The sequence below is a fragment of the Varanus komodoensis genome, unplaced genomic scaffold (genome assembly GCF_004798865.1).
Source record: "Varanus komodoensis strain SLA01 unplaced genomic scaffold, ASM479886v1 scaffold56, whole genome shotgun sequence".
NCBI lineage: Eukaryota > Metazoa > Chordata > Lepidosauria > Squamata > Varanidae > Varanus > Varanus komodoensis.
The window spans coordinates 2,592,109-2,610,588 of record NW_025336169.1 but is presented as its reverse complement, the minus strand read 5'-3'; the positions used below and the strand labels follow the sequence as shown (position 1 = coordinate 2,610,588).

Sequence of the window (18,480 nt, the reverse complement as noted above, 5' to 3'; positions counted from 1 at the left end):
TATTAGACATTTTAAATTGTTTATAAATTGCTGTAAGCCATCCTGAGATATTTATATATAGGATGGCATACAAAAATGTGTAGTAGTAGTAGTAATAATAATACAGATGATCTTAGCATGGAGAAGTGAGGAATGAGGTTCAGGTGGACCTACACAGAGATGTACAGGTAGTACATGAAGGGATTAGGATGGGGTGCTTGCGCATTGACCTTAAGCCAAGTGGACACAGGAGTATATTTGGAGATGGCAAGGTAATGATTTTCCTTGGACTATCAAATAACGAAAGGACACTCTTGTTAATGCGAAGATCAGTCTTCAAGGACTTGCTCAGAGTGACGTGAAGCCTCTGGGACTTCGTTTACATAATCAATTAACTTGCAGTAATTTGTGCGATGAGAACTGGTGTATACATATGGATGATGCTTCACCTGATACCGCAATTTGGTGGTGTTGGTGTTTTTATTTTTTATTTTTTTTAATGTAGCACCAGCGCGCCATTAAGCGAGGTGGCACCTCCTCCTACATTCCAGAGGATGATTGGAGAGGGAGTGAGTTGAGCAGAGCCTGTTTCAGGGCAAGCCTTCAAGAATTGCTTCTCTTTCATGCCAGGCAAAGTGATTGCGCACGGTCTGTTTTCCAGCAAGGCCAAGCAAGATCAGGGTGTCTGCTCTCACCTGGCCAGCAGGAGGACTGCATTTCCCAGGTGGAGCTCACCTTTCTGAGAGCACTGCAGTGGCCGCTGGCTGACCCGTGCTGGTCCTCAAAGCCGCGTGCCTGGAATCCCTTGGAAGGCTGTGTGGACCGAGGAATAACCCGGACCGTATTATGGCTTTGCTGCTCAGCTGCCCCAGAACCTGTGGGTTCTGCCAGAGCAAGCTTTCTGCTCAGAGCCCTTATTTTGCCATGTGCACTGGAACGTCCTTGTGCCGTTTCCCAGTGCCCTTTGCCATAATGACAATGGCAACACGGTAAGCCCTTTGCCTTGGCCATCTGAGGTTGTGTTGGGTGGGCTTGTGAGCGGGGTGTGACTGGGTGGACTCGCTGAATCCTAGGGGGCCTTGCGTATCTTGCACCTTTTAATGCAGCTTAGAACGTCTCTAGATGGTGGGTGACAAAACAATGCAGTCGGTACCCATTTCTCCTACTGCTTATGAGTTGTATTTTGAAAAGTCTGGGGGAAGACTTGGAGGGCAGCAAGCCACAGGGCAAGGTTTCCAATGGCCTGTTTTATCTGAATAGAATAAACATCATCAGCCTGACTCTCCTCAGTGATAGAAGTCACTGATTTATTCCCATTGTACAGATGAGCAACTGAGGCTGAGTGATGATTGTTGCTCAATACCATCCAGCATGTCCACGGATGAGCTGGAATACAAACTCCTGTCTCAGATCCAAGATCCAGGCACTACTGGAAAAATGCCAGTTCTCATATGAGATATGTAGGCATTTAAGGAGGGAGGGAGGGAGGGAGGGGGAGGATGACACTTAAATATGTATACCTGCTAGGAACTCACTGTTTTCTGATGCTCTGGGCCATATGAAAGAAGAAAAACTTAGCAAAGATAATTTGTATTAAACTGTGTGGTGTCTCTTTAAATGTAAAAAAAATCCTTTCCAAGGCTATGGAGAGAAAATGCTAGAACCGTGCACGATCATGACTAGAAAGCAGGATCTCTGAGTGGTCACAGAGTCTTTTCAGCACGAGAGAGGGAGAGAGAGAGAGTGAGAGAGAGGGAGGCTGGTCTCCTCTAACCTGCGTCTATTTAGGCAGAAATGCTTCTTCTCAAGAACAGATAGCGAGCCCAAAGGAGAAGGGAATGTGGCAGATCCTTGCCTCTGTGTCCAGACGAAGCAGCACCAGCAGCATCTTTGCTAGCCATGGAAACCATGTTTTTAAAGGGATTATTTCTGTGCAGTGTTGCCAGCAAGCCCTTCTGAAGACGCTGACTGCGCTGCAGTGCTTTGTGCTCTGGATTCTCTTTTTTGCACATATGTAATTCTGGAGGTTAAAAAAAAAATTCTGCCAGGGATTCAGAAGGCATCCCACTAGCGATCAGCTGACATTCCTAACTGAAGACTGCAATGTGTTGCTTATTCATTTTGTACTGTGAGAGCTGCAGGGAATAGCAGAGAGCCAAACTATGCATTTCAAACAGCAGGGCTTGTGCAAAAAGAGGGGTGAGAGAGAGGCAGCCGGCGAAGAACGAGCACAACTGGACTTTCTCCTTGTTTTTATCCATTTCTGCAGGATCATGTATTCATAAGGGATGAGGTGGGCCACGGGGAGCACAGGCCTGAGCTGCGGCCTACCCACTCAGTCCAGAATCAGGCCCTCCACTACCGGAACCGAGAGCACTTTGCCACAATCAAATCAGCATCTTTGGTAAGCACCACACCCCTCGACCCGCTACCCCTTTCCCTCCTCGTTCCCATGTGCCTGTGCCTGTCTGGGGTAGGGTCAGGCATCCTTCCCTTCCCCAACGCCCTCTTCCCCCCCTTTTTTCTCTCTTTTTGTTGGCATAGCAACGGGATATTGCAAGACAGGGGGTTTTTTGTTTTTTGTTTTTGGTCTTGATAGAAAATGTTGGAAATCTGTCGTATAGCCTTTAGGATCCTTTGCCGCTTGTGGAAATTTCAACATGGCTTTTGGAGGAAGAGTGTGTGTGTGTGTGTGTGTGTGTTCCTCTGATTGGTTTGTTCCAAATTGCATCCATTTTTGTTGAGTATAATTTCTGTCTGTCGAGGGGGGAGGAGGGGGAGGCTGCCTGCCTGACTAAAGGTATTGATGCTTATAATTTTAATGAGTGCTGATGGATTTCTCCAGCGGAAGGAACGGCCAGTGCCTCTCCTGGCAAATTGCAGGCTGTTTCCATTCATTCATTCATTCGTTCATTCATTCATTCATTCCTGCTCCTTCCCATCCCGAGAACGGCACTGTCTGTTCCCATCTGACCGTAGAAAGGACCGGGGCAGCTCCTAGAAAATGTCAGAGGATTTGGGCTTGCCTTTTCTTGCAGGAGGCTGCAAGAAAAGCGGGCGAGGCAGGACAGTGGAGGCTCAGGAAGCGTTTGTATTCTTGCAAATGTGATTGCTAGTGGTGCCTTTGTAGTAGCAAAAGGGGTGTGTGCTGGTTGAGAGTCAGGTTGATGCCTCCTCCCCCATCCTTTCCTCGTCTCTCCCTCCCTCTCTCAAACACACACGCGTGCGCGCACACGCACCCCCCCCATACACACACACAGCTGGAAATTGACAGCAGTGGGCAGAGGAGGGGTTGTGATGTTCCACAAACCAGAAACGCTCTCGGCCATGGCGAACGATACCGATCTTTGGTGTCTCAGCCAAATCGGTATTAGAGGTCACATGGGCTGAGGAATTTACAGGGTGCTTAAATTTGGTGGTCGCATTCGCTGCCTGCCATTATGACATCACCATGAGCCAGCCCAGAAATTACAATGGATAACCCTCCCCTGTGTGTGTGTGTGTGTGTGTGTGTGTGTGTGTGTGTGTACGCGCGCGCGTGTGTGTGTGTGCACGCCTTGCTTTGTATCCGAATGATTTTTCTCCTTGGCCGCTTCCCCGAGCGCTGTCCACAGCGTCTCTGTTCTCCACCCCACTTCCATCTTCGAGCACATCCAAAGGTTGTGAGCCCCAGACAAAAGGTGGGTTGCGGAGGAGAAGGCACCTGCAGGGAGAGGCACTGCTCTCCCCTCGTGCAGAAGCGGTGGTGTCCGGAGCCCTCGCCGCCGGCGTGCATCCCGAGAGGGGCGGTGTGTGTGTGTGTCTGTCTGTGTGTGGCATGGAAAAGTGCTCCCTTTGGAACTTGATGACCTGGATGCGTAGGCATGGAAGCATGGCTTTCCAGGCAGCGTGCCTGAGCACCTCCTCCACGCACAGACCTCCCTTCTCCTCCCAGAGCCTTGTGAAGGGCGCTCCGCGCCACCGAGATGCCTTAGTGCCTCACGTGCCACAAAAACAGATCCCGTTCGCAACAGATCCCGTTCGTGCGGCCTCCCAGTCCTTCTCAAACTCTCGCTACAACACCGCTTGGTCCCAGCTTGGGCCTCCGAAGCGCGACCCTTCTCCCAGGGACAAGGGGGTGGGACGGAGTTCTGACTCGGGCAGAACAACACCGTCGTGGCTCACATCGCCTGTGTATATCTTTGTCCGAAACCTGGTGAACGCCGGCCCCAGACACACCGGTGAATGTTGACGGCCACCTCCGTGGGCATGCCAGCATTTCTTGTATAGGCCCTAAAAGTGAGGAATAAGTATCTGTTTTGAACACTCGCAGCTGCATTGATCAGCAGTCACCAAATTTGGAATTTTTGCTGAAATCCGGTACTTGACTAGCTCTGGAGCAGCCGTTGCCACCCCATAATGTCTGAGGAGTGTTTGCATGCTCCAAGGTACTCTGCTGACAACAAGGGGAAGGGATTAGCATATGCACAACCAGCTACTACTGGGTGTTTTAGGTTTGTTTCCTGCCTTTTGCAGCCAGGGTCTCCCGTTGAGCAGAACTGGCTCTCTTACTGCTGTTTGCCAGGTGGCGTGTCCCCCGTTTGCGCCTTGGGAACATGGGCTGGGATGGTGGAAACCGAGTTCCACCAGTGCTGCTTCCTTACCACCAGTGGTGTCTGCCTAAGCACGTGGATAAATGTTGCAGTGGAACTTCATCTCTTAGCAGAAGTCCTGGCCACCCATGACCTTCTCCCAGGACTCTGCAGGCAGCAGCAGGCCATTCATACAACCCCGCTCCCCCCCATCCCGCCCCTGCTCCGCTCTGCTCAGGTGAGCCCATGTGTCCAGAGCTCCTGCAGACCACCGAGCATGCTGCGCTCTCGCTTGCACCGGTTGCTTCGGTGGCAAGGGGAGAGGCCGTGGCTGCTTCGAAATGTTGGCCCTTCGCATGCTCCCAGGCCCGCCCAAGCACCCCAGTACTTCTCCCTCTTTTCACAAGGGCTTCCCTTCTGCCAGCGCTCGCTTTCTGATGTCACTCGTAGAGGAAGGGAGGATGAGGCCTGAGGTGGGCGTTCATTCTTTCGTTCGTTCATTCATTCCTCTTCTGCACTGCTCACTACCCAAAACTCTCTGGACAGTTCACAGAATGGTAAGATGTGCAGCCTTTAATATTGATGCACAAAAACTGGGTTTGGAGGGCAAGGGACACACTGCACTTCCTCTTGTAATGCCTGTTCCCACTTTTAGACCGATGAATCTCTCAAGCGGCTGCATCCTTGCCCACCTTGATAAAGACAGTCGGACATGGCAGCCCCTCCGTGGCCCGGTTTCACGTGGCCCGTGCCATTCATCCTCTTTTGACCAGACGGAGCCTCTAGAAATTCTCTCTCCTCTTGCAAACTTCCTCTTCTGCACTGCCATATCCTGGTGTCATGGGCGGCTTATAACGTTTTTACATCTCTTTCGCCTGAATTGCGCCACCAATTTTTACTCTCCTCACTGTTTTCTTTCAGGTACCTTGATGGTACTTTTTTAACCCAGAAAAACATGTCCTCCCCGCCATTTCCACAGAGGTAGCCATGTTAGTTAGTTGCAGTAAAGGGAAAAAATTGGAGGCGGTTATTCTGGTACATACTTTTGTGGACTTGTTGATGCCGCCAGAAGGCATCTGAGGAGGTGAGCGGTGTCCACAAAAGCCTTTGCCAGAATGAATGCATAAGTTTGTCTTTTAAGGTGTTACAAGCCTCTTCATTTTTCTTTTAACATAATTGGAAGGAGTGTCAGACATGAAAAAAATGCTGTCAGCTGTAAAGGCAAGCTGAGGTTTCCAGGCATTTCATAATCTTTTTTTTTTTTTTAATCTAATGAACATGTGGACACCTGTTTTCATATCATCCGTACAAATGCAGTATGCCGATTTGACAAATGACAACAAACATGTAAGCTTTCCTATGGTATTTTATCGAGTATTTTACGGTTTTAATACTTGTGCGCTGCACAGCAAGCTTTGGGTATCGGGGAGGCATGGAATAGTAAGAGATAAACACACAGCTAGTGACTTCAGCAGTAAGTGCTGGATGCTGTTTAGCCCCTCTGCCTAGGGACCTGGCTGGCCAGGGGTGACACCTTCACACATCCCTCCCGGAGCAACTTGACCTGGTAGAATCTGTCCCCACCCCAGACAAACACTCTGGCCTCTGCTTCTTCCTCCGTCATTTGACTGGGTTGTAGAGGATGGCCAAAGAGGGGTTTGTTTCATGGCCCTTTTTTGTTCTGAAGGATGCTGGGTAAACAAGAGCCAGCACCTGCCCGGTGAGAGTCGGGGGCCCCAAAACTAAGTGGCAGCCGCTTGGTGGGGGTATCCAAGGAGGGCAGCTTTGTCACTTCGCTCTTGCCCTTCTTTTTATGCAGAACTGGGGTGACCCCATGCCTTCTCCCGCAAATAAGCCGGTTTCCGCCTAGCCAGGGGACTTGCCACATGCGCAGAAACAGATTAGTTTGCGAATGCGATTGGAACAGGTCAAAATGGCCCGACCATTTGACAGCCTTCTAACCAGGAAGGATATTCGCTGACTTCCCCCAGTCCTGCCTTAATCTGGAGTCCTGCACTGAGCAGGGGGCAGGACCTGAGGGCCTTTCTGGCCTCACCCAGCTCTGGGATTCCATGGTCGTATGTTGCTTTTCAATTTAGACTAAGGGGCAGAAGATGCCGTGCAGAAGGGAGAAATGGAGGGGCTCCGCATGTCTGAGCCTAGTGTCAATGTGTGCTGTGAGATTTAAGAATTCTCCACCCCATGCTATATGGCAAGTTCTAGGTGCAACCCTCTTCCTTTCCCGCTGTCTACAAACCTCTCTCCTTTCTGTCCCCAGTCAGCAGCAAGGAAGCAGCCATGTTTGCAGAAGGGTTCAAACCTGGATCCCCAAGCACCACAGAGCAAGGGAAAGTTTCAGGATAGGGGAAGTGGGGGGAATCGCTGTTCTTTGCTTCCTTGCTTCCCTCCCTGCCTGCCTTCCCGAAAGCCCCAAAATGCATTACAACTTTCCTAACTGGGGCTGGTTAGAACACTCCTTTTAGGTCCCCACTTGTTCCTCCTCACATCACACTTGGCGGCCCCATGCCACTCTGTGGCCAGTGGAAGTGGGGGACCCGCAAGAGAGGAAGGGGCTCCTGCCTCTTCTGGACACCCCAGATAAGCAGCGATATGTCTGTGTGCAAATTAAAGCAGAGTGGGCTGGGGGAGCACTTAGATGCCCAGGACTGAATGTTCAAGGTGTGTGTGTGGAGGAGTGCGTTATCTTATCTCTCTGTATGCCCCACCTTCTTTCCCTTCCAAGGAACCCAGGTCGGCTTCCATCATTCTCCTTCTGCTTGCAGTCTGATCCCCACAACAACAACCCTGTGAAGTAGGTTGAACTGGGCAGCTGTGACTGAGCCAGAGTCACCCGGTTGGCTCCATGGCTGAGTGGGGACTCAAACCCAGATCTTCTGGTTCCCCAGGGCTGTGCTCTTCAACAGCACATCACACTGGCTCTCCAGTATGGAGAAGGGAAGGGAGCAGTCTGCTCGAATCCTGTAAGAGGGTAAAGCCCATGGCCAGTATGTAGTGAGAATATTCTGGTTCAGAAACAGCCACTCGTCCCAAACCGAGCCCTTAAAGCCATGTGGCACAGTAGCAGAAGGCTCCAGGATGGTGGGAATGGGAAATCATGTCCTCTGCCCTTCTCCTCCTCTACCGACACCCCTCCACCAATCAGTCCTAGCAGTGGTTCAAAGCTCACTTTTATCCCTGGCTTCCACCAGTGGCCCAAAAGCTACAACGTTCAGACTTTCACGCCCTTAATTGCATCCCAGTGGTGCAGCATTAAAACTTGGGGCTCCACCCAAAAGCCGTCTCCAGGCAGCCGGTGGATCTAGGCATGTTTTAGTAGCTTCGGTGAAAAGGGGGCTGGTTGCCCCTCTTTGCCTGCCCGGGCCAGGGCTGGTCCCTTGGGAGCTCTGCTGAGGACTCGGAACCCTGAGTTTCTCTTTCCTTCTGGTTTTCCATTTTCTCTGCAGTTTGTCTACAGTTCTAGCTACTCTCGGTTTAGTTTAGGGAGCCAGTGCAGTGGTTAAAAGTGTGGGACTAGAGCTGGGACTCCAGCAATCTGGGTTCACGTCCCCACTCATCCATGGAGCCAACTGGGTGGCTTTGGGCCAGGCACAGCCTCTCAGCTCAACCCACCTCACAGGGCTGTTGTGGGGATAAGAGTGAGAGCCAGAGGAGGAGAATGCTGTAAGCCGCTTTGAGTTTGTTATAAGAGAGAAGTGAGATAGAAATCTAATAAATAAATAGCTTCTTTAGCCAGGAGTTTTGGCACTTTACTTTTAAGGAGGTGATGTTCTGCTTGTCATTTCTTGGTTGTGGCCTGGAAGAAAAGCACAGGTCCCAGTAGCCACCCTACAAGTTCTATATTCGGTTCAATCCTTCTCCGTTTGAAGGGTCGCGTGTTGACAGGGCTGAAACCGATCGCTCTTCACGGCCCCGGAAAGGGTGCACAGTGCCAAGTGCGACGCATTGCTCACTCTGACGCGACACAAATAAGGGGCTTCGTCTGTCATTTAGCTTCAAAAACCCCACGCCAGGGTCCAGTTGTTCTTCTCTCTCCTCAAATCATTCTTCCTCTCCTTTCCACACCAGTTTTTAAAACCCATCCCTGCTCTTCCCTTAGGGATATCAGCACTCCTAGCACTACTGTGGTAAAGCCAAATAAGGTATTTGTGTCTGTCCTCACAAATTATGTGGCTAAAAGTAAGAGTCTCATATCCTAACTAACCCTCTCACGTGGCAAGGTCTGGAAGCCACGTATCCAGACAAGAGTCTGTCCAGAAAATGCATAGTACTTACTCACTCACTTACTTAAAAACTTATATACTGCAAGCAATAGTCCAATTCAGGGCTTTCTGGGTGGCATACAAGATGTTAAAGATAATAATGCCAAAAAATCCATAAAATACAATAATATTACAGTAGGAATAAGTATAGCATTTTAAAATCAATTAAAATCCATAAAAATATAAATAATACAAAAATATAAATACTAAATGTATTAACTGTTAAACTACCTAGAAAATAAGACATTCTTCATCTGGTGCCAAAACACTGCTAATGAGGACACCTGGCAAACTTTGGGGAGCCCATTCCAAGAGTGTGGCACAATCCCCAAGAAGACGCTTCTGTTGGTCACTTCCTTGGGGGAAGGTTCTTCAAGAAGGGCCTCTGATTCAAATCTCAAAGAGCAGATAGGTAAACATGAGAAAAATACAGATCCTGAAATGCTGCAGAGCATTTCTATCCTGGGCAGACAACTCTGGGCAGCCTTATTATCACCACATTGCATGTGGAAAGCTGGACCTTAAGGAAAACGTTGCCACTAAAGCCACCTTGGCAGTCCTTGTAGGGGTGAAATGCAACCCATGGCCTTCCGGAATCATTGCTATGCTTCTCAACCACAACACTGCACCTAAATTTCAAGATGCATCCAGTTCTAAGCACACTCAGTCTATTGAACGATGCACTTGCGATTTTACCCTAAAAGCTTTCCTGCTTGGGGAGATTGGAGGGTGGCATAGGTGACACCAAGGCCTTTGGTCTGGTCCTGAAGACAGCGGACCAATGGCCCTGATTCCACTTCTAGGCATATGTACAGGGACGGGAGTTAAGCACATCACCTTGCTCATCTGAGGTGTTTTTGAATGTGGCAGTCCCCTGGACTGATAGATGAACAAGAGGGTCCTGCGTCAAATCCGGCCAGAGCTTTCCCTAGAAGCAGCAACGACAAAGCTGCTTGCTATACTTTGCCACATCACCAGAAGGACAGACTCCCTGGAGGAGACAATCCTGCTAGGGAAAGCCGAGGGTGGGAGCCACCTAGGAGATGGCTCAGTTCTATAAAGGAAGCCACGGTCTGGAGTTTTCCTGAGTTAAGCAGGGCTGCCAAGTCCAAGGCACTTGGAGGGCTTTCATGTGTAGGGTCGCCATAAGTCTGAGAGGACTGGAAGGCTTGGAACAAGTCACCTCCGCCCGTCAGGTGTCCTTTGAAGCCTTCTTGGCACGGGCCTCTCTTGGTGCTTCTTTCCATGCATGCGCTTCCCCCTTCCCTTTTCTGCTTGTCTCCTGGCACCGCGTCCATGCTGCCAGGCAGGGAGGCGGCCGATGATGAAGGAGGTCTGCAGTGGAGCAACCGTCAAGGAGCCCCGTTTGACCCTTCTTGGCTGCAGGTGGCAAGGGATGGAGGAGCTTCCTGGCACAAGTACCTGGCAGGTGTGACGTGTCACTGGCATCTGCTCATTTGGAGGGTCTGGGCGATGGAGGAGCTGCTCCATCCAGGCAGCTTGGTAGGTCCAGAGAGGGGGTGGAGGAGAGAGGAAGAGGGCAGTCGGGATTGCAGGGCAGTTCTGCCTGCTCCGTGCATTGACTGAAGGGGCGGGTATTCAGCTGAGCTGTTGCTTAGAGGTGGGATGTTGGTCCTTGGGGTTTTGGCCACCCCACGCACGGCTTTGCAAGGGTTCACTACTTCCCAAGGGGGTCCTGCCCCAGAGTTCAGAAACCTAAGCTGTCCTAAGTCATCCAGTGGATTTTGCAGCCTTGATGGGACTGCCTTTTATTTCCAGGAATGGCTCAGGTGCCACATAAAAACCAGCAGCCCAAGAAAATGCACCCTCCTTGCTTTTCCAGGACCTCTTCTGGTGAGCAGAAACACCCGAAAGCAAGCAACACGAGTACCTTCTCCCCCAGCGTTCCTTCAAACTCAGTCCTCTCTTGTGTTTGTTTCCCAAATCATGTCCAGCTGCATTGCTACCCCAGGAGTCAGTGAAGGTGGAGCTTCGCAATAGCATCGGCGATGCCAGACTCACCCAGCCCCTCCCTGTGGAAATACTCTAAACAGCTCTGACAAATCAAAGCGGTGCCCGAAAGCTAACCCGGTCTTTCCAGGACTGATGGGGGATTGGAGAGCGCTCCAGGCCCCATTGTCTGCCCAGTGCTGCAGAGCACAGGGCCTCACCCGGAGGCTTCTGGGCACCGTGGTTGCATCGCCCAGGGTGTCTCGTCCTTTCTCTGCTGACTGCAGATGGGCAGAGGAGTGGTGAGGTCCAGCATGCGCCAAGGATATTTCGGATACTCCCGTGTCAGACCCTCTGTCTCTCTCCCCGCGACAGCAGTGTGCCTGGGGGTTTGTGTCTCAGCGCAGAGCTTATGTGTGGAATCATCCGCAGGGCATGGTGAAGGCCAGCGACCATGAGGACTTTGAGAGAGGATTAAGCAAAGGCATGGGGGAGAAGGCCTCTCAGTGACGCGGTGTCTGGATGGATCTGTGCAGCCTCCGGTACTGAAAGCATTGCTAGGAAGCACGGAGTGGAGGGTGCTGTTCCTCTAGTTCCCGCCTGCGGGTTTCTTTGTGCAGTTGGTTGGCCACTGGCTGAGTCGGATGGTGGACGAGACGGACCCTTGGGTGGATCCAGCAGAGGTCTTCTTCTGCCCTTAATTCTGTGTTGTATGTGGGGTGGATACCAAGCGTGCAGCTGCCATTCTTGTCGTGCCAACTGCTCCCAGGGACCGACTGGTGTCAGGAGATACCTGCAGCTGTCAGAAAAACGTTCTGACTGTTAGTGCCGTCAGTTCCATGACCATGGAGCCAGTGGCCTGGGGAGGCCGTGTGCTCTCCCCCGCGAGTGGCATTCAGGATGTAGCTGGGTAGTCCTTGAACCTGGAGGCCCAGGTGAGCAGAGGGTGGGACCCGGTAGCCGTCCTGATCCCTTTGATTTCTGCTCTTCTGTGATTCTATGTTCTGCACTTCACTGCCAATGCGCCAGCTCCAATAAGTAGCGGAAGAGAAGATGGCCGGATGCGCACTTTAGGGCGAAGGGGCACACAAAATGACTCCAGAGTGTATATTGGCATTGTGACTAGTTGAAACTTGAATGCATGTTTCCCACGTCATGGAGAGGCACAAAGGAATGAGGTTGTGTTAAGAGGAGCATTTTGTTGAAATGCAGAAGGTGGTGGGAGCCCCCGAGTCCACGCTGCTGAAGCCTCCTTTGGGGTGACGTGTTTGAGAGGGAAAGGGTTTTAAGAGCTGCCCGGAAGGCGGCGGGGGGGGGGGGGGCTCTAAAATGCCTGTGCTGTGAGGATCGTCTTGAAGGAATGAAGGCAGGTCTTGCACAGGCAGTGCTTTGTCTGTCGGAGAGACTTGGTGGTGTTTCTGTTTAAATTCTTGCCCTGAATCTCAGGGCCGTTGATTAGAGGCAGGAGCTGTGGGTGGAGCCAGGGGGTCGAGCACCAGTCCAAGCCATGGGGTCAGGCCAAAGCAGAAGCATAAGAGGACAAGGACGGACGGACTGCCATGGCCCTGATCCTGAGCCGTAGTCAGGCCTGTGACACAGAGGAAGCAGCTGGATCAAAGAGACCAGTGATGAAGCGAGGGACCTCGGCTGCCACTCCCGGGGGGCTCCCAGAGCCATCCTGGCTTAGCTTCTGCAGAAGGCCTTGAAGACTCGGAGATGGGAGTTCTGGGAACCAGGGAAAGGGAAAGATTGTGCAGCAGCCTCAAGCTCTCAATCCCCAGGTCTCAGGCCGACCAGGAGAGCAGAGATGTTGTGGAGGGGTTCAAGAAGGGGAGGGGGAGAGCTGTGCCCTTGCCTGGTCCCTGACCCCAGGGTGAGGTGTTGCGAGCTGCCCAGTTAGAGTTCGCATAGCTGGACCTTCATCCATGGGAGCTGCCCTGAGGGTGGAACCCAGAGAGTTACTAAAAGGGAAAGGTTTGGGGAAGTTGTCTCCAGTTGGGTTCAACACTCTTGACATGAGCAGAGGTTTATCTTCCAGCTTCCTTGAGGGTTTTTAGAGCTACCTTGTCTTGTAGCTGTGAGCTGCCAGCAAAGATTTGCAAAGCGACTGTGGAGTGTTTTGGAGCTGAAGGGCAGGAAGGGAAGGGCTGAGCTCACGACACCATCACCCTGCCAGGCCCCTCAGCCAGGAGCCCCTTGTGCTAGAGCCCCCGATTGGGCAGCTGTGTCACCCTTTCCTTGCCGAATTCTACCTTGGCTCATTTTCTGGTTTGACCCCCTAGCTTGACCCACAGCCCTGGCTCCTGTTTGATGAAATGATCCGTTAGGTCCACAACATGAATGTAAATCCAAATCCACCCCTCTTGTCCTAGAGAACGTATCTCCTGAGTTATATACCCCCAAGGGACCAGCTGCCCTTTCAGCAGGGTTCCCACCCTCCTAGTGATGGCCGCTAGTTCACTTAATGCAGGGGAGGACCTGGCTAAGAGGTGGTGGTGCGCACTTCCCCCCCCCGCAAGACCAGGGAACTAGCCTTTCAGGCTCTCCTGGAAGAGGATGTAACCTCAGAAGGCTCGTCTGGCCCAGGCCCAGAAGCCGACAGTGGTGCCCCACGTTCGGTCCCTCTGGAGCTGTCCAAGGTCCTGAATGTCCATCTGCCTGCCTGCCTGAGCCGCCTTCGTGGTCAGGAATGGAGAAAAGCTGCCACTGTCCAGGCCAAAATCCCAGCTGGATTGGAAATACTTTATCCCCCCTTCCTGTGGAGGAGTGGCGAGGTCCGATCTGGTGGGCAAAACCAGTCTGGTCCTGGGAAATCCTGCGCTGCCTAGAAGGAATTCCAGGCCCTTGGCTTGCCCGTGGGTAGCTGCTGGATTCCTCCTTCAAGCCTCAGGAGCTCCTGAAGGTGCACACTGCTTGATTCTACGCATTTTTTCCGGTTTCGCAGTCACACCTACCTTGCAGCCCCTTGGTGGTATGGGAGCTGCCATGATAACGGCTGCTTCCAGCAACGTTGAACGAGGCGGCCCATGTGAATGGGAGTGGCCGCAAGGGCGCTGCTGGGGATGCGGTTCGTCCCACAGCCAGCCTAGCCTGCATGCTTGCCTTCCTTTAAGCGTTGCTGGGCAGCGCAGCGGTTCCTGCACTTTTGCCGGCCAGGCGTGTCCTGGCCTTTGATCACCGTCTGTAGAGTCTGCAGAGTGACTCCAGAGTAAGATGCTTCTCTTGGTGCCACATCTCACCATTGCGAAGGGTCAATCTGCATCACGTCCAAATAGACACTGCCGTGGAGGCGTCTTATTCTTGCTTAGGGTCTGCTCATTCCGCATAAATTCTGTTCAGGGGATCATTATCATTGCACTGCATTTATAGCTCACCTTTTTCCCAGGGCAACTGCATGACTCTGTTTTATCCTCGCAACAACAGCCCTGTGAGGTAGACTGGGCTGAGAGTCTGACCGGCCCAAAGTCACCCAGTGCGTTTCGTGGCTGAGTGGGGCTAGAACCCGGATCTCCCCGGTCCCCAGTCCAGCCCTCTCTCTCACCCCCCACCACTCCGTCTCTCCATTATGTGGCCCGGAAGTGAATTGCTGTGTGCTTTTAGGGCAGAGAAAGGCATTAGAAGACCCTCATCCTGCTTCTCGTGTTTGATTTTATTTTTTAAATCTAACCATTAAAGAGAAGTCAGAAGTGAACGTTGAGGCTGAATAAGAAAGGCAGTCAGATTTGGACGGCCTACTGGTAGCCTCAAGGTTGAATCCAGCCCTCAAAGCAGCTTCATCTGCCCCAACTCCTGTGGCCAGATCAAATTTTAATCACGGCACAGCCATTCTTTTGCATACACTTTCACTTTCAAGGCAGAGTTTGTGATTCATGCAGTTGTTCCTGTGTTTTGTGCTCGTGTGTGTTCTAGAAGAGCAGAGGGATGCTGAAAATCCGTCTCTCGTGAGCCGATTGGTAACCCCCAATCCTGTCTTTACCCGTGAAGACCTTAAGTGCTTCCAGCACTTGCTAGCCTAACATCTAGAGAACCATCTGGGCTTCTAAGAACACAAACTCTGCCATCTCTGACTTAAAAGTTAGGGAGAACTTCCTGAGAGCTTGGCAACAGACTGCACCAAAACAATTCTGGATTCACAGCTCACGAACCTATTCAATGAGAGACTGAAGCAGAATTCTCCCAAGGGATTTTATATCTGATAATGTGCACTGAGAGAGGGATTTGGAATTTGTAACTTGCGGGTAACCAATTGCTTCCAGCACCATGGGAAACCAAGCCCAAACCACGCCTCTCCCCCTCCCCCGCCCCGCCATGGCTCAAAATGAATCATCGTGTAACCTGATAGGCCCCCTTTATGAACATCATTTTTCTTGGAGAAATCTGCATTTATTTAATTCAGCTTCTGTAGACATGAGCATGTTTCCCTCCCAATTAACATTCCTTCATAACATGGGTTCATACTTGCTTGCCACTCTGAGTGCAGTTTAACTGGGGGTCCTCGTGCAGGTTACCAGTGGTTTTGCAGCCTCTGTACCTTCTTCGTACTTGCTGCAAAGCAACTTCCCCTTTGGGTGAGAACTGCTTGAAGTCTTTGTGTCTAATCCTTTGGTTCAGTGGCATATTCTGTGCCAGAACTTGTCCTGGTGAAATGACAGGACCTGTTTAGGCCTTGTCCTAATGACCTATTTAAGTAGAGAACTGGAGATTGGGATGTTGCAAAGTTTTTCCTGGATCGCACTGGAGCAATCCCAGGAGATAAATGCTAAATCACATCTGTTGTGGCGAGTCAACACAGAGTGGAGAGTGAAGGGTTGCTTTCGGGTTGGGAAATGTAAGATTACTCTTCTTACATTGCGGAAATGTTTTGAGGAGGGATTTTGGAAGCATAAGAAGAGGGCCCGGAAAAGAACAGAGGGCTGCAGAGAGATTCTTAATCACTACATTTATATGGGATGCTGAAGGACTTCTAGATCCTCTAGTTTTTATGGGAATGTACGTCTTTAGACACAAGGGCACTTCACTACTCTTGCCCCATTCCGGCCCCTTTCAGTGGAGTTTCTCAGTGGACTGTGATGTTAGACTTCGTGAACTCACTGGCGCTATGGAGACTTTGGCCCAGTTGCAAGAGCCTGTATACCTGTGGAAGCATGTTTTGTCTCTGTTCGGCCTTCCTGTCATTCCTGAGTGGAAGAGCCCAGTGGCTGCTTCTCTTTCACGACTGCGTCACAGCGTACTCTGCATCTAACCTGCCAGCCATTTTATGTTCCACCAGAACATGCTTGGACCTGGAAAACCCTCCAAGTTATGGACTCCATGCCTGGCCTTTGGCTTGTGTTAGGTCTCAGCAAGGGTCATGCTCCAGGCACCTGGATTTCAGGGTCTTGGATATCTGCCTGTCAGAGGTTGGGTGCACGGGCCAAACGGGGAGAGGCCCAATTTCTGAGGCTGTCGGAAGGATCCAAAGGGCCAGAGGCAGATGCCAAACTTTTAAAAAAGGCAGGATTGGGGTCCCCAAGGAAAGGAACCAACAGCTTGGACTGGGGATATGGAGCCTTCAAATGATGGGTGTAACGCAGCCCGCAGAGGTACTGCATCCAACCTGCAAGCCTTCCTTGAGTTCCTCCAGATGGTGTGGCTTGGCCTCCAAACCCCAATCCTTGGAGGAATCCTTGCTGATATTAGCAATAACACTGAGTGAACCACTGGGGAACCTGAATGGTCCTAAGAGGAGTGTTTGACCATCACGGCGAAAGGCAGTGGGATGATGATGCCAGGGGGCGTGGCTGCACCCACTGATGTGATCCAGCCCAGTGCAGATCGGTTCAGAATGCCTGGTTTCGACAGTGGCCTGACTCCAGGGACAGTCTGCTCAAGCTGGGAAGAGAACCCATGGCCGGCTCTGGATGGGCCCTTGGGTCAGCTTCCTTGCTGGTGCGTCAGGCTGGCGCTGCTGCGTAGTCGGCGCTGCTGAAGTTCAGGATTCAGGTGATCATGCAGCGGGGTGCTAGCCGTGCAGAAGGTAAGACATCGGCACCTGACTGCGGTTCTTCTCCCTATGCACTTCCCTTTTGAATGTCTCCAGGCCCACACCTTCCATCTTGTCCGTGTCTCTCAGCCTGCTTTCAAGCGATAAAATGGGAGTATAATCGGCTCCCAGGGAAACTGTAAAAAAACAACATGAAGTCTCATGGCAAGTTAGAAACTAACCAGATTAATTTGGCGTAAGTTTTAGTGGATTGTGGTCCATCTCATCAGAATGGTGGGAAGCCTTTTATTTAAAGTCGTGTGCTTTACTTGTTAGATTAATCAGGTGAAACTGAATACAACAAAAGTTAATTGGTGGTACTGAGGGTTAAGGACACTTATTTTTTACCACTACCATAGAAGAAAATGAAAAGGAAAAATCAAAGATGGCTTTTCCTGGTAAAACTGAGTGTTAATTTTTGTTATTATACTGAAGATTGTCTTACACTTATTTTGCTGTCCTCAAAAAGGCAGTAGTAAGGTGTAACTGGTAAAGTACAGGTTTGTTGAAATGTAATTAGACAAATTACATTTAAAATGAGAGTGGCTGATTTTTAAGGGTTTCTAATTGAAAACACTCAATAAAAGTAATATATAAGCATGTAGTGCTGTCATCCGGTTGGGCCTTCAAGTAGCAGAAATTTCAGTACCAGCTAAACCATAATACACCTTGAATTCAAACAGGTTTTAGCCCTTGAACTTGATCGTTCAGTGCAGATCCCTGATTAGATAGGTAAGAAATTGGGGCTGGCAGAAGAGAGGTGGGGGAAGAAGTATACAGGTAGGCAGAAGTTGCATTTTTCTATTACGAGGCTAATAAATAGCTGGTTCCCCTTGAAATAAGTCTGTCCTATGGACTGAACGTTAACTGTAGAGAGAAGCTGGTACTGTGGCGTCTTGTTCTGTTCAGCTCCCATCAGGGCAGGCCTGGCAAGGGTGGAGGAAGCCAAGGTGTTGGCTCGCTTTCGTCTAGTCGGGCCTGCCTCTGCTCGGACTGAGCCCTGTTGCCCGTTCAGGGTCTGGACTGTTTCAGAAGCCCGAGCCTGCAACCGCTGGGGCCTGGCTGTGGTGTGCCGGTGTCGCCTTCATCCTCCAAGCCCAAGGGTGGCAGTGCAACTTCCTCTGGATTCAGGTGGCAGCCTTGGAGGTCTTCCTGTGATGTCCTCTCTCCATAAACTTCTAGCTGCCTTCTCCTGAGCTCAAGGGTGTGGAATTCCAGCCCAGGACACATCTGTCGTCTGACAGGTGTCTTCCAAGAATCTGTTTATGCTCCTCAGTGTTGGGCTGTAAGAAGAGGATATGTGGGTAAAAAGGGACACCATGAACCTGCCCTGATATTAAGATCATTCTGAGAAGCCTCTGCTCTGAGTAAGCCCTCCCACGCAGGTGAGGGAGGCAACAACCAGGGACAGGGTCTTTTTGGTTGGTGGTGTAGTCTCTGCGGAGTGGTTCACCAGGCACCAAACCCGATGTCTCTTTGGGAGGAAGAGGAGACCTGTCTATTTTATTTGCACTGTCTTTTAAGAGCCTTTTAGATTTGTTCGGAGTTTTCGTCTTCTGGTCTTCAGTTTTAAAGTCAAGACATTTTAGCTGCTCTACTGCTTAACTGACCATATGTTGTTGATTTTGTTCTAATGTTGTGTTAAATTGTTTTGAAAGCCGCTCTGGGGGTCCTTTAG

The 18,480-nt window shown here is 50.9% G+C and overlaps 1 protein-coding gene across 4 annotated transcripts in view; it reads left to right on the top strand.

Annotated features, from left to right (window-relative positions):
• The window catches only part of TAOK3 (TAO kinase 3), a 130,073-nt gene that overhangs the window by 80,606 nt on the left and 30,987 nt on the right, over positions 1-18,480 (top strand). For all 4 annotated transcript variants that reach the window (XM_044448849.1, XM_044448848.1, XM_044448850.1 and 1 more), the window contains one exon: positions 2,249-2,383. In XM_044448849.1, the coding sequence (XP_044304784.1) occupies positions 2,249-2,383 (135 nt within the window). The remainder of the gene's footprint in view (positions 1-2,248; positions 2,384-18,480) is intronic.